The 15,392-nt window shown below is 38.3% G+C and overlaps 1 protein-coding gene and 1 long non-coding RNA gene across 3 annotated transcripts in view; one reads left to right on the forward strand and one right to left on the reverse strand.

The window, feature by feature from the left end:
- Positions 1-13,273, forward strand: part of LOC144644080 (uncharacterized) — a 26,865-nt gene extending 13,592 nt beyond the window's left edge. The window contains exons 3-4 of the long non-coding RNA XR_013569030.1: positions 8,713-8,804; positions 12,898-13,273. This is a non-coding gene — a long non-coding RNA (uncharacterized LOC144644080). The remainder of the gene's footprint in view (positions 1-8,712; positions 8,805-12,897) is intronic.
- Positions 8-12,590, reverse strand: LOC144644073 (cytochrome P450 3A7-like). 2 transcript variants are annotated; one of them, XM_078503481.1, is made up of 14 exons: positions 12,343-12,590; positions 11,910-12,101; positions 11,286-11,382; positions 10,419-10,477; positions 10,139-10,235; positions 8,737-8,853; positions 7,733-7,821; positions 5,122-5,261; positions 4,689-4,816; positions 4,257-4,475; positions 3,617-3,705; positions 2,964-3,101; positions 2,539-2,704; positions 8-2,175 (listed from the first exon to the last, which is right to left on the reverse strand). In XM_078503481.1, the coding sequence occupies exons 2-14, from the start codon at positions 11,996-11,998 to the stop codon at positions 2,095-2,097; spliced, it is 1,509 nt and encodes a 502-aa protein (XP_078359607.1). In that variant the 5' UTR covers positions 11,999-12,101; positions 12,343-12,590; the 3' UTR covers positions 8-2,094. The 2 variants fall into 2 exon arrangements, with proteins under 2 accessions (XP_078359607.1, XP_078359608.1); XM_078503482.1 differs by having other exon boundaries at positions 12,535-12,551.
- Positions 13,274-15,392: the final 2,119 nt, after the last annotated feature.

The following is a 15,392-nucleotide window of genomic DNA, read 5'->3' on the forward strand; positions in this document are numbered from 1 at the left end:
AGCCCCATCACTTCAACAACTGTACACAGTACATTTTTTATTTTGCTTCAGAACAAATTCCTTGTTTATTACCAAGCCTGTGTTGTTACACATTAAGCTAAAGATTAAAGATTTAATACAAAAATTATTGCGATACAATGGTTCTATGAAGAATAAAAGTTTACATGGTGCATGGGTGACCAGTAGCTCTAATTAAATCAGACTACACGTTCAAAGTGAGTGTTTAAAGCAAGAATCTCGTAACTAATCGGGCGGGGCCTGGGCCCGATTCATAATCTGCACGAATTTTTTTTTTTTTTTGTCGGTAAATCGATCCAGACCCACGCGGCCCAGCCGGCTCTTCTGTCACGGTCCACGGTCACGCAAGATTTAATATTTAATAGCGATCAGCCGATCACTCGCGTTTAACATGAACACTCTGCTCTCTGAAATGTATTATTTTGTTTCATTCCATATTTTACAAGAAGAGAGGGCTGAATATAATCACATAGCGAAAACAAAGACCGCTTGGACATGTCCAAGCTATTTAAAACTACCACTACGTCAGACCCATGTCACGCGATCTCTCACTTGTAGCTATAAAAAATCATTCACCTATTTTCTGTTTGAATACTCTGTGCACTGTTTGTGTGAACTATTTATTGTTGTGTTACTCAAGCGTTTGGCTCGGAGCGAGTACAAGTCGTACAATTTACCCGGAACGTGTTAAATATTGCAAGACGACCTATTTTCTGGATATCCCAATTTTTGTTTTGAGTTTACGGTATTTTGAGAATCGAAACGTTATGGAAACGTAAGTTGCAAGCTCAGCAAGAATGTGTCAAAGCACGGGATACACGTCATCGCGCCAGGGGAATTACCAAAAGCTTGTCGGAAGACGCTAAACGGAGAAACACAATGGGATGGCCTTAGTCTACTCTTTATTTTGGCGTGATTTGGCTTTCTTTTAAATGAACTGGTTTGGGTTTATTTTATTGAACATTCGGAACAAAATAAATATTTGCATGCGTAAAAAGGCATTTTTCCGGCTAGGCATGTGGTTTTAAAAAGCAAAAGATGACGTGGTAAAGGAAATTCATGTCACGTTCATTCCGTGACTAACGCAAACACGACTTGTGTGTTTCTCAAGTGACTTCTTTTCTAAAGATTTTACTGTGCGGCACCGTGCCTTTAAGCCAAAGCACTGAAAGAGGTCAGGTGGTCAAACATTACCCGCACGATTATAAACTGCTTGCAGTTCTTGTTTAGGATTTATTTCGCCACTTGTGAAGTAATAATGGTTGCGGGCTTGTGAATGCCTCTTATCGAGAAATTGATTACATGCATCTTTCGCTTACAGTCACTTTTGGCTTCAAACAAAAGGTCTCGCATATGCAGTCTTTAAAAATATTTCTGTGAGGTGACTAATAGTGCCTACTATATGTTATGTATAACGACATCGTAATCGTCACTAAACAATAACATACTATGAATATGGAAATAAAAATATGCTCTCTAGTGACTCACAATGCCGTTTAAGTTCTATTCGTGCAAAGAGCTCCGACCAGTAAATTAAAAAAAATGGTTCCTTTCGCAAGATAGTTGCATAACACATAATTTAGCACAATCGTCACATTAAAGACACAGTTCTTGATATCATTTTGGCCAAAGGAAGTGTGTATGATTGTCCCGCGTCTTGAGATAGACACTTCAAGGTGACTTTTTGAAGACGAATGATTACTGCTTTATATGGTTGTTTACAATGAATGAATGAATCAATCAATCAATCAATCAATCAATCAATCAATCAATCAATCAATCAATCAATCAATCAATCAATCAATTATTTGCCCTTTTTATAATTACAAGAATTACAAGAAGAGCCCCTGGACAAGTTTACAGATTACTCAACAAACTATACTATACTTTTCACTGAGTACAACTAGTGGTAAAAGACCCATTTCCATCAGTTTTGCCAAATTTAAGACATTCTGTTGATTTCTTCCTATCTCTCAAAACAAGAGTTATTAGCATTTCTGAACGAATCTCTGATAGTGGTCACTTCTAGAAAATCTAGTTGTCTGCGTAGTAAATTATGGGGGTACAACCCTGATTTTACTCTCTTGGGGAAACTTTAAGCATGATATTTCCTGGAAGGCAGGTGAGAACACTACCTACAGCAAATCCCAGTGGGGCCTGCAAGGAAAGAAAACAAAGTCAGTGATTGCTATGAGGCAAAAAAGATGAAGCAATCCATGTGATACAGCAAAAATTGACCTTAAATATCCGACCACAGTTATAGTCGAGTACAATCACGGGACACTGACCAGCCCACCTGAGCAAGTCTTAATGACATTTTTCACGCGTATCGTAAAGTAATACATGTAGTAATCAAATAAGCTGAAATCGTCGACGTAAAGTTTTAGGAGAACCAAAAGCCCAAATCCCACCAAAACCCACAAAAAGGTTGGGTACATTAATTACGAAAAACGTCTACACAATAAGAATCCATGAACAATGAATGTGATGCAAATGCTATGTACAGTACAACAAACTTACCGGCGCTGTTTTCTCGGTGCGCTCTAGCATATATTTCTTCAATAATCTCACCAGAGTCAGCTTAATTTCCAGCAAAGCAAATCTCATGCCGACACAATTGTGAGGACCATGCCCAAACGGCATGAATGTATAAGGATGACGCTTTGCTTTCTCTGCTTCAGTAAACCTGTCAAAAAACATGCGGGGAAAATTTAATCTGTTAGTAACGACAACTTTAACAAGATTTCGTTGGATAAAAAAGAATGACAATGGCCCAAACAATGATTAAATAAGACGAAAAGAAAACAAGATGAACCAAGACGATGGAATAGAGGAAAAAAAAGAAAGAACGTCCATGGAATTTTAGGCACAAAAATGCACAGGAGGCAGAATAAACCAAAACAAAAAAATAGGTGAGATATACACCACTGGGATCGTCCCCTCACCTCTCAGGATCAAACTTTTCAGGCTCTGGCCAAATCTCTGGGTCGTGATGAATTGCATAGCTTGGAATCATGATTGGCATTCCTTTTGGAATTGTAACTCCTTTGATAGTGCAGGTCTCGTTGCAGTCTCTCTGGAGTCTAAAGTATCATAGGAGAAAAGCTGTCACCTACTTACAATGATGCGATGAGCCTTTCGACTAACAATAATTTCTTGAAAATATGAGTGTTGTGGTTTAAACAAAACACCTTAAATCCGTTCTTGTGGTTATTTCAACATGATACGGCTTCCCCTTATACATCTTGATCCTGCGACTTCACTGAACGAGTTAGCGTGATGAAGGACAATCGTTTGGCTGTTTTTTTTTCCTCAGGTGAACCCATGCATGCAAAGACGATTTTTTTCACGCAACGTGTTGAACAACACGAAGCAACAAAAGTAAAACGCAGGTGAAAGAAACATGACTTTCTAAACTGAGCAGTCAAATTATTTTCCAAATGTAGAGGACATTTTGCACAATTGTCAATAGGTGTTCGTATTAAACGATGCTGAGGTGGAAACCTTCAATACTAATTCAATTTCTAGTAAATCGGCCAGGCCAACAAAGCGTTAACAAATGCCCAACAGCATTACGATTAGTTGCTTCGATACTTACGCAAAACCAGGGGGATACATTCGTAACGCTTCGTTAATAACCATGTCAAGGTACTCCATCTTGTGAAGGACATCATATGACGGCGATACCTGCAGATTAAATAATCATTCAAGGAGATTTTATTTTTAAAGAAAATAAGGAAAGTGTTACGTGCATTTCATCATTTATACACAAAGACCACTGAGAAGAGTTCTACACGGGCATTCGCGCAGATAGCGCAAGACCTATGACAAAAGCTTTCTGCCCTTCTTATAAAGTATGTCTCCTGTGTCCAGGAAAGTGCTTGTTTTTCTTCAAGGCATGCATCACTCCTTTAAGAGGTACGTCTTCTACAGCGGGGTTTTATTATGAACACCAGTATCTTCAACGTCAAAAGGTACCATCTTATGACATTGCTGTAATCTTTCGCGTTTTGTTCTTGCCTTTAATAGTAAAATGATTTCATAGTAAAGAGCTATTCGAAGTACGTCATCTAAATTTTTATTGCTTTTTAAATAACCCTACTGCTGAATATTTGGAGATGAATAAAAAAACTGTTGGTATTTCTTTCGAAAGATAGATAACTCAGTAACTTTTAATCTTGTGGTAAAAAATGTGAGTCACAAATCAGAGTTGCATCAAGGCCAAAAAAGTTGCATACCTCGTCTCCAGGCCAAATACGGTCAATCTCGTCTCTCAGTTTGTCTTGCACATGCGTGTCAACGGCAAGATGATAACAAACAAAGCCCAGAGTGGTACTGGAAGTTTCATATCCAGCGAGAAGGAACATAACACTTTGAGCCTGAATATCTTCATTGTCAAGTTTCCCTCCTCCTGTTTCCTCTTTTGCATCAAGCATCAATTGCAACAAGTCTTTCCGCTGTAAACAAGCATGTAAAAACATGGTGAGAAAAATTGAAGGAAGTTTGATTTTTCCCCAAATTGATGAATATTGAATTCGGTCATGCATTAAAAGGCCATGGCCTAAAACAATATTGGAACTATAAGCTTTGTCCCCTTTTCACTTTGAAGTTGATGGTCACTGAGTAACAGTAACGGACGCTTCCCGACACTGACAGGGTTATCTACTTACATGATCTTTGCTGTTGCCATCTGCTTTTGTCCTCTCAGCGATAATATTTGCTGCTACCGCCCCAATCTTTTCCAAATCAAAGGGGTCTGGGAGGTACTTGATTAAACGGTCTCCAAATGGTAAAAGCACTACAAATAAAAGAGAAAGAGAGGGGGTTCAGAAAACGTTTCTGGTATAAAGAATGGTGGAAAATAATTAAAGGGCTTTAGTGGCTGAACAGTTGGGTTCCATTCCAAACAAGACAGAGCTTTAGATTGCCTGACTGTGTGTATCCGACCTCTTCCCTAAATACTTGCTTCGACCATTATTAATTTGATAAAAGAGTATTAATTCCCTAACATTGTATTAGTCATATGTATTAATACTAACCGAAGATCATAATAACAAGCCTTCACTGAAGCATTACAACAAAAGCAGTAATATAATTTCTTACACATTATTCCCATAATAGGGTGTGCTCCCATGGCCTTCTTTGCTAGTTCAGTGATTGGATCATTTTCAACAGTTTGAGTTTCTGCCTTGACTCCAAACGCCGTTGACAAAATTACCTCCATGGTCAGACTCTGAAGCCACCTAGAAAACAAATTATGGTTCATTAAATTCAGTCTACCCTCACTGAAAAGAGATGGGAGGCAGAAGGGAAGGAAGGGCTGCCAGATGTTAAAGGAAATTGGGTGAGCAGCAGGATCTCTGAGAAGGGCACAGCCAGAGCATGACAAAAAGGCGAAATTTTATTTAAATTAGTTATTAATTAATTATTTAAGTCTCAAAGTTGAAACATAAAGGGACTGAGGAGGAGTAACTTTTGACGTCTATACAATGCGTGGAACTTGATATTTACATCGATAAATACTACGTTCTCATATGTAAAAAAAGTAAAAAAAATGTATACAAAAATGAGGTAAATATTAAAGTTGTATTCCGTTCTGGACAAGGGGTTGTGGAATTATAGCCTCCGCAGGGTTTTGGCCCAGAGGCCAAAACCCGAGGAGGCATCATTGAAGTCCGCGCGTATAATATCCGGTATACCAGATTTGGTATAAAGTGGGCGCGCAAATAGTATTGGGAGTCGTGCAGAATGCTCGCAATTGGGTATCGGGAGGTGTGATAAATGCCTGTAAGGTGATTGGTCAATGATAACGATAGATGATCAAATCTCTGCGTGGTGATTGGGTGATGATGACGACAATCCATCAAGGTAAACACGTGCGCTCTCGACAACAACGCTTCAACAAATTCTTGCAAACGTTGATTAAAAGTTTATTTCCAGCTTGGGGAAAAGACAATTTTAGGTTTTATTCGAGGCCTATTCATTTCACAAGAACTGAAAGCCGAAAGCTGTGCAATTATTTAAACGTAAAGAATATTGGACTTCTGAGTGGTGCTGTTGAAGCCTAGAAGACGACATTTGTCTAGGAACGCGAACGATCATATCTTCAAATTTGTCCACGATTTACGATAACCAAGCCTTAGTCCAATACCGCGATTTACCAGGCACAAACTACTTGAACGGAGAAAAGTCTTGATCAGTCCACCTCTGGACGAGATTTACTAGATGATATGCAACATCAAGAAAAGAAATTTAAAAGAGATCTCGAGATAATTATTTGAGACTCGCGGCAGGCGTTTGCATTGACAGAGGTGAGAAATTCTTTCGTCATCCTTTCATTTAAGTTGATCATTCTCATGTCATTCTTCATGCTTGGGCTCTCAGCCCAAATATATAGAAAACAAGTGGGCTCAAATGGTAATTTTAAAACGTTTCGCTGTTTCCGAAAGTTGATCCTCGCCGAGATCTAGACTTGCCACATGGAAGCGAGTTCGAGTCAGCGAAGCGTCTTAGTGAGTGACAAAGTCGCGAAAACAAACAACGCGTGTTCTCTTTCCATCTTGAATAAGAGAAGGCCAGAAACCATTAGAAAACACGAGCCGCCAGCGAGTGTTATATTCATAAACATCTCAAAAAGAAAATTGATTTCCAATCAATTGAATAGACATAAGAGCCAAGATATCAAGCGAAAGAATTGACTGTAGCGGGGACAACCTAGTGTCAACTATTTCTAGTATTAAAGTAAAGTTTAAACTGAAATAACGACTCAGTGGTCAGTAATTACATCATGCCTTGAAGAATACAGCCAATCAGGAACCTAGAAAGCCGTTGCATATTCTGCGGTATCTCACGGATCGTAGACCACGGAAGTTTCCTGGCGTTCATCAGGGCCTTCACGTTTTCCCGCCGAAAGCCTAGCCGGCAGCGCGCGCCACTTATTTTTTCATTCCGCTCAGTTGAGCTCAATTTACAATTTGCGAGAAAACGTTCAAACGTGAATGAAAAACCAAATTGTTTTCTGGAATTCGACATTCTACAGTTAAATCTTCGGAAAACCTGATACTAGGGACAGAAAACTTTATGCAGACGTCGAGGAATTTGTCAAACAGCGACCCAAAACTTGCAGAAACGGTGAAGAAAACAGCCTTGGACCTTTGTCACGTTTATGCAAAACAAATATTCTCAGTGGCTTACCACCGCCAGAACAACTTATTTAAACTGTATGTATTCTGTTGGCTATCCGAAAAGCAGACGGAGGAATCTAAACCGGATAAGGTAACATTGAATGTTTCACTCGAGCTTGAAGTTGTACCTTTTTGGCATGTCCTGTTTGAAAGTTGTCCAGAATCGTATGCGTATGTAAGAGGCACGAAATTAAATAGTTGTACAATGTTTTCTCGTGGCACACCGTGAATATCCCACAGATGACTTGTTTTTTTTCTTTGTATATACACACTCGCCTATTAAAAGGCTCCTGTGTATACTGAAAAATCAAGTCACTCATGGAATATTGCACAGTATGCCACTCGAAAACATTTCACAACTACATTTATACCATGCCATAGAAAATACAGCCAATCAGAATACAGGAAAGCCGTTGTATATTCGACGGTATTCAACCCAACCTCCCCATCGTGCGCTGTGACCTTATTCTCAACGAAATTTAGTAAGCATATTTTCTATGGCATGGTATTGCTCACTATAAAAACACTACCTGTGAAAATCAACGATCTCTCCAGTCTTGGAAATCTTATCCACTTTTTGCATTAAAGTATCCATTGCTTCATTCATAAAGGACATCATCTACAACAACCAAATAACTATAAAACTTAGATACATTATAGAAATCCTTCAATGTCCCATGTTTGAAATCGATTATTATTATTCACCGAAGTGGAGAGGTGGTGAATGGTGGTGCGAGGGAAGGAAGAGAGGGAGGGAGGTAGGGAGAAAAAAATTCTCGTTATTTTTCCGTGTTTATTCTTTTCAAACCCCCCCCCCCCCCCAAAAAAAAAAAAAAAAAAAAAAAAATACCATGCCCCTATTTTTCACCACACCCCAAAAGATGAAAACCCTTTTCAGACAGTTGATAAATAAACTGGTTTAAAAAAAATGAACCACTGACAAAAATTAAACCACAACATATACCTTAGTGCCAAATATTTCTCTACATGCAATGAATGAATGTAATTTATTTTCAGTTTGAACTTAGTTACAGTTAAGGCAGATACATTGTTCCTATGCTTTTGAAATTGCATGCTTTAGTCTTTGCATTGACAAAACACTCTGCAATGCTCATGCTGGGAGCCCACTAAATACGGACGACTGGATAATGCAGACACTTTATTCTGCCTGTCCCTTTGGTGTCCATCAAACAGGGTTCCACTGTATCTTTATTCATATGAGTTTTCTATTTGTTGTCAGTGTTTCTTCTCATTTATTTGATTACTTTTTATCACACACTGTACTCTTTGCAAATATAAAAATCACTGAAATGTGACTATACTCCACCAATATAAAACTTGCATCCTAACAATAACTCTAGACCAAAACAGTCTGCGATAGGTTAAACAAATCTGACCTGGCCCAGCCTGTGGCACATACCTATAAAGCTAAAGTATTCACCCTTTTTTTCACGTTGCAACCAACTGACCGAAATATTGACTTTAATGGTAGAAATTATTTAATTTGCAGATGGACAGTAATGTATTAACTTACAAGCTTCATTTTAGATGTACTGAAGGTTGGCGACAGAGTATCACGAATGTCCTTCCACTTCTGACCAGGTACAAGTGATATCATTCTATTATAAGGCTCTGGGACATCCACAATGTCCTGATAATCAAATTAAATGGACAGGCCGGTGTGATTCAAGATTATAAACATTATATTATGCCATCATATTTGGGGATACTGGTACGGTCTAATAAGTATACCTTCTAAGGACAAAATTGCTTCAGTTCTCAGATTTTTGAAAAAGCATTTAAAGTGCTACTACGATCAAATTTTCGATTTCCATTTTTTTACATTTTCGTGTACAATTTGACTTTCTTACTTACCTTGCCAATTTTCAATCCATTACGAACATCAGAAGTCGTTTTATTTTAACGTTTATTTCCGATAATTTACGGCCGCCATTAAAAAACCTTGTTCCAAGGCTTGGTTGCGAATAGGGAGAAAATGACGTCAAAGACTCCAAATACCTCACGGGTTGAAATTATAATAACAATCAGCATAGAACATTGCACGAAAAATAAGCCCAAACTTTTTGTTGCTTTTCGCGTGATTTTCACTACATATTGTTATTATAATTTCAACCCGTGAGGTATTTGGAGCCTTGACGTCATTTTCTCCCTATTCGCAACCAAGACTTGGAACAAGGTTTTTTAATGGCGGCCGTAAATTATCGGAAATAAACATTAAAATAAAACGACTTCTGATGTTCGTAATGGATTGAAAATTGGCAAGGTGAGTAAGAAAGCCTTCTTGTACACGAAAATGTAAAAAAATGGAAATCAAGAATTTGATCGTAGTAGCACTTTAATTCATTGGTATCAAAGAAATAAAAACGTGGCAGGGGCATTTTCCCAAGGAGTACACCCCCTTTTCCCCTTTATTATATGATACCATTAAGTTCTAAAAGTAATAAACCCTGAACATCGAGTAACAACCCTCCCAAAATAATGACACTCTGAGATTAGCAACTTTAAACACAAACTTCACTTGGTCCCGAAATAAAATAACACATTCACCAAACTGTACCAAACTGATCTTATGTTTGTTCTTCATAAGCTTTTATGAACAACATTTTCATTAGTGTGTATACATTGCTTATAGTGGTTGAATGCACTAAGCCTCATCATCTGTTATCTCTTCGAGATAGTTAGCATGCTTAGTTTACAGGCATGCTACTGAAACAGAGGAAACAAATATTGTAAATAGACAAAACATAGTTAAAAATCCCAACTAGCAGGAGACAGACCTGAGTTGGCTATGACAAAGGCCTTGGACTCGGAACGACCAAGAACAAATCCAGACAGTGGTAGGGTGAAGGCCTTGAAGCAATTATACTGCAAAATTTAATATGAAAAAAAAATGCTGAACAGTACATAAACCTTACCCTTCTATCATGAAACTTGGGAAATTCTTTAACTAGAATCTCTTTGATCATGTCTGGATCACCAACCATAAGAAATGGCTGACGGAAAAAATACATTCTAAAAGAAAATAAAATGAGCAAACTTGTAAATATACTATTATTAATCTATTAAACATTTAATAATATAATACTCCCTGAATTGTAACATTGCCATTGAAACTGCAATAAGCTTTGGCAGTTTTTAGTATTTTTGGCACTTATTCGAGTAAAAACGGTAATGAGATATTACAGGCGTACATACCCAAACACCTTGCCATATTTCTTGTACCACTCCAGATGAAGCTTTGGAACACCATTTGGCTATACATGTACAAAAACAATAATGATGGTAGTTTTAGTCTTATAAACTAAGAAATAACTGACCGGTGCATAAGTTGGCTCCCTTAGCTTTTTAATTCACTCTCCTTTCTTGAGATGCTGGGACAAGTGTGTATGAATCTCAGACCAAAGTCAGTTGCTGATCTAGACCACCAGTTTACAGATATATTTCTTTCAAACGTATATTTTAAGTGTTAAAAAATGCCATGTCTCAAAATCAGAAAAAAAAATAATGCTGTCATCCAGTTGGAAAATACCCCGAAATGGCACTTCAGGGAGTCATCATTTTTCCTGGACCTGCACTTGAAAGTGTCATAAATTTAAGTACATGTATTCTCAGAAGAAGCTACGAAAATACTGGTATTCCTGGTGCAATCAATTTAAAACTGATCCATAAGTGAGGCCCTGCCAGGGTAAATTCCGACAAGCGACATGGCCCAAAAAGTAGTGACAGCACATAAAATAAAATTGCGACAAACGACAACGCTTATGGAAAAATTTAAATTCGGACAAGGACAAGCAATTTTCCTTCAATTTAGTTACCGACAGCGACATGAAGAGCGATAAAACAGCGACACAGAACATTTTTAAATTCAGACAAGCCACACAAGAACCCCCCTGGCAGGGCCTCATAAGTAATTATTATCCCTCTTTCAGGATATTTTTTGAGGAATTTAATTATCACATGCTGGTTGCAGGGATAGACCAGGATAACGATTCAAGTTTTATACAGGCTCTGGTGCAATATAATTATATAATGTTATACTGGAAAAATAATAATACAACTTACATCAATTAGAGAGCCTCCACTATTTCCAAAGAATGGTAGCGGTGGTGGTCCGCTTATTCCAAGTTTCTTGAACACAGAAAACGGCTTAACACAATACCTTGGAGATAATAAATGCGGGTAAGCTAATATAAAACTAAAATATAATCAAGGAATTATCTTCTTCACATTTGATTCAGAGTTAAACAAGATCATTTCATCTGAAATTGCTAAATTAAACAATAGTATAAATCATGTATGCCAATTTTAGAATTCCCAAAAAAATTTTCCTGCACAGAAAAAAAGGTTGAAAAAAAAATTGTGCAATGGGACTGTACTATAGCTAGCCATGGGAACAATGTTCAAGCAAGTGCATTATTGTAATTTTTTGATGCTTAAAAATAATAAAATTAATTCTTGCACAAGCTCTCGACCCAAGAAAAAATTATTGCACAATCTGAATGTGAAAAATAATATCTTGCCCAGAAAAATTACCCATTCCCCCCCCCCCCCCGAAAAAAAGAAAATAATAATGCTTCTCCCCTTATCTGATCTTGAAATTATCTGAGTGAAACGACATGTAACTTCGTCAAATCAATAAGCTGTTAACACTGTCCATCACTGGTATTACACATTTTTAATACATACCAATAAAGCAGGAGAATCAAAAATCCAACCAAAAGTGTTACCCAGTGATCGTTCGCAAACTGCGCCATTGTTTGCAGAATGTCAGCCATCTTCAAGCTTACTTGTATATATTAGAAACTAAATCTGTAGAGCTGCGTTTCTTGGGCTGGAGTAGGCCAAATCTAGAACTTTATCCTCTCTTCATGTTCTTCTCTGCAAAAAGTCACAATAATACAGTACTAACCGAGAATTAATTATGCACCTATCAATGTAAATCCCGCGAGGGGGGGGGGGGGGGGGGAGGGAGTGCGGGCCAGGGGTGAGGATTTGACAGAAAAGTAAAAATTGCAGTCAAGTTCCCGAGGGTGGGAAAATTTTTTTTGTTCAAATGTACCTAAGAAGACCCACCCAGGGGCAGAATTCTAAAACAAACTAACAAGTACTTTCTACATACCTTTATTTTCTGTCAATCCAACCGTTTCGGTATTCATATTAAAAACAATAAAAGGTCACGGACGTCTTAGATTTCCCTCAGGATTCCTACTCCAAATGTACTTGAAAGTAAAATATTCTTAAAATCGCTATTTTATGACTAAATGGCGTTAAAAGTGGCAGATAAATGCCGATGAAAAACTCAGAATCGTACCTTGCAATGAAGCATATGATTTCCAAAGCCACGAGAAGGAATAACTTGGTAATCTCGTCTGAAGATTGGATCCAGGCGCTTCCCGGTCAAAGTCAAATGTCCCAACCCCCGGGACGCGACTCGCAGTCAAATGCCCGACAGAGGGGATCGTTCTTGTTGTCAAATCCCGTGCCTTTGCCCGCACTCCTCCCCCCCCCCCCGCGGGATTTACATTGATAGGTGCATTACACGGGACAAGGCCGAACAGGCTCCCAAGTGGGGTAGGGGCCAGTAAGATGGCGAGTGAGCCAAGCCGAGAAGGCATGGGCATGGGGGCAAAAAACAAGGGGAAGCCTGCTGACCCGCCGTGCCCCTTTCTTTCAGGAAAGGCTACCACGCAGACCAGACACGCAGACGTTCTTTTGGCTTGTCACGCAATCTTTCTTTTTTTGTGGGTCACATCTTTCATTTTTAGGGAGGAAAGTTTGGCGTTAGTCAACAACGGACGACTACGTGCTCTGTCAAGTGTCTCTCTGTGGCGTCTACAGCAAGTCTAAAGATCTTTACTTGAGAAAATTCAGAGGACTCTAGTACTTGTTTCACTTAATATTTTGGTATGAAATCTCAAGTTGCAATGAATTCAGCTTCGCACCACTGCAGCTTATATAGTGTCCATAATTTATTTAATTAATTTAATTTATATAATGTATTTAGAGGGGACCCTCTACTGATCTCTACTAACTGATGCTTGAGCCAAAAGAACGCGTCCTACATACACGGCCAATCTTTGGCTTCATGATTCGTGTCGTTTGTCGATTTAAGATGGTTGTGCTATATCTAAAAACATAGGCGTACGGGCCGGGGGGGGCAGGGGGGCTGCAGCCCCCCCCAAATTTTGGGCAACACAGTTTTTAAGAAGTTTTTTTTTTCGAAGTTTTAACCTGAAGTCGGCGTGTTAAAGCCAGTTCAATTCACAGATTTTAAATTCTTTTACTGTTGGGCACTGTACTGCAAATCTCTGTCACAGTTAAACAACTGATAAAGATAGTTTCTCCACGTTGCTAAATTTTACAAAATCGACAGCGAGATTCTGGAAGCAGAGTAGAAAATATGCGTGAGTTTTCGTAATGTGCGCGGAATAGGCTACATGACTGTTTTAGAAATACAAAATGAGAGAATGATATATTTGCTTAGTTTTCAACAGGGTTGTTTTCAGAGTTTCTTTACGTGGTTCATATCCATGCAGTGATACATCGTGTTCTGCTGAACGATCATTCAGTGCATTGTGCAGATTGAAAACTTACCGCTGCAGCACCTGATGGGGCAACAAAGTGTCAGTAAGGCCAAGTTAAAAAACAAATGTTTCTCGTTCCGCCCGTTTCATTTTTTGAGCGGCCTCTTTTTTTTATTATCTGTTTTTGGAAAAGTTAGAACGAACAAAAACCAACACTATTTCCTTGTACTTTGTACAGAGTAAGGTATGGCTTTTGTCTGCCTTTTCATTCAAACTAAGACCAAAACTTTAAATCGATCCTTGTTACGCTAGGTCCCTATTGGATAGGTCAATTACCTTGCAGAATTTATTTTGTAAGTTCGCTTCTGGCCTGGAAAATTTGACGAGGGAGAAAAAAAATGGATATTCGAACAACACACGTATCGCTACGACAAGATAATAAATAATTAAAAAATTAAAAAAAACGCGCCCGCCCGCTCTCTTTTTTTTTTTACAGAAATCCGGACGAGAAACATTTGTTTTTTTTTTTTACTTAAATTATTACGTGTAATCGCACTTATTAGCATTTATGGGTATATTCAAACTCTGTAGTCAACAATAACATGGATCGCTTTGTAGATATCTACGGCCGTCGAAATGCTAGAGGCAGCTATTTCTTTTAACGTGTTTTATGAGCTCATATCATAGATTCTTATGTAAGGATTTTTCACTTCATTTGTAAGCCTATGTTAGTGCATCGTATGACCCTCGTTTCCTCTCGACTGTTTCGAAAAAAATTGGGCAACTTGCGAGAATTTTTTGGGCAAATATCTCACCGCCCCCCCCCTGGCAAAAAATTGCCCGTACGCCTATGTCTAAAAAGGTGAAAAAAATTCAAGTTAACCTATCTAATAGTTGGTTGATTGAATTATTTATAAATGATTACTTGATAAATTGCATGCCTTACATGTATGATGTAGTAGGATGTTGGAATTCATGGAAATTTCAATAGATTTCTGCTGAGTTATATTTACATGAATAATACTTTTTCATCAAGGAAGATTGACTCCTGTTAGTGACATTTTTTTAAATTTTATTTAGTTCACATATAGCCGTAGGAGTAAGGCTGCTCTTCACATCCTGCACTTCTATTTCGTCAGACTAACTCAAGTCGGATCTCGCTTTCGAAACACAAATCTGCGCTGCTTCCCATCAACGAATCCTCAAAGTAGCAAAAATGACTCACATGAAAATAAGCTGCCAAACTTGACTGGCGACGACTTGAGTAACAGACATACTGTACTGTAATCACTGACATTGATTTATTTCCAGTGGCGAACCACTAGGGTTACGTATGATGTAGTGTGATTGAAGATTCTTCTGTTTAAATGTTTGATGCTTTTTTCCAGTAGTTGCAATTTTAACAATCCGATTATTCCCCCACATTTAGCACAAGCACAAATTTAATAACCAGTACAGAAAACTAAATGAAGACAACATAGCCACGTCACTCTTACACATGTACACAGTACACTATTTTATTTTGTTTCAGAACAAATTCGTTGTTTATTACCAAGCCTGTGATGTTACACATTACGTAAGGGAAGTGGTCATAACAAGTGTACTCGACGAGGACCCACCTTGTGTTGGGGTATGGGGGCTATGC

Source organism: Oculina patagonica, chromosome 2 (genome assembly GCF_052425735.1).
Source record: "Oculina patagonica isolate OP01 chromosome 2, crgOcupat, whole genome shotgun sequence".
In the NCBI taxonomy this organism is placed as follows: Eukaryota; Metazoa; Cnidaria; class Anthozoa; order Scleractinia; family Oculinidae; genus Oculina; species Oculina patagonica.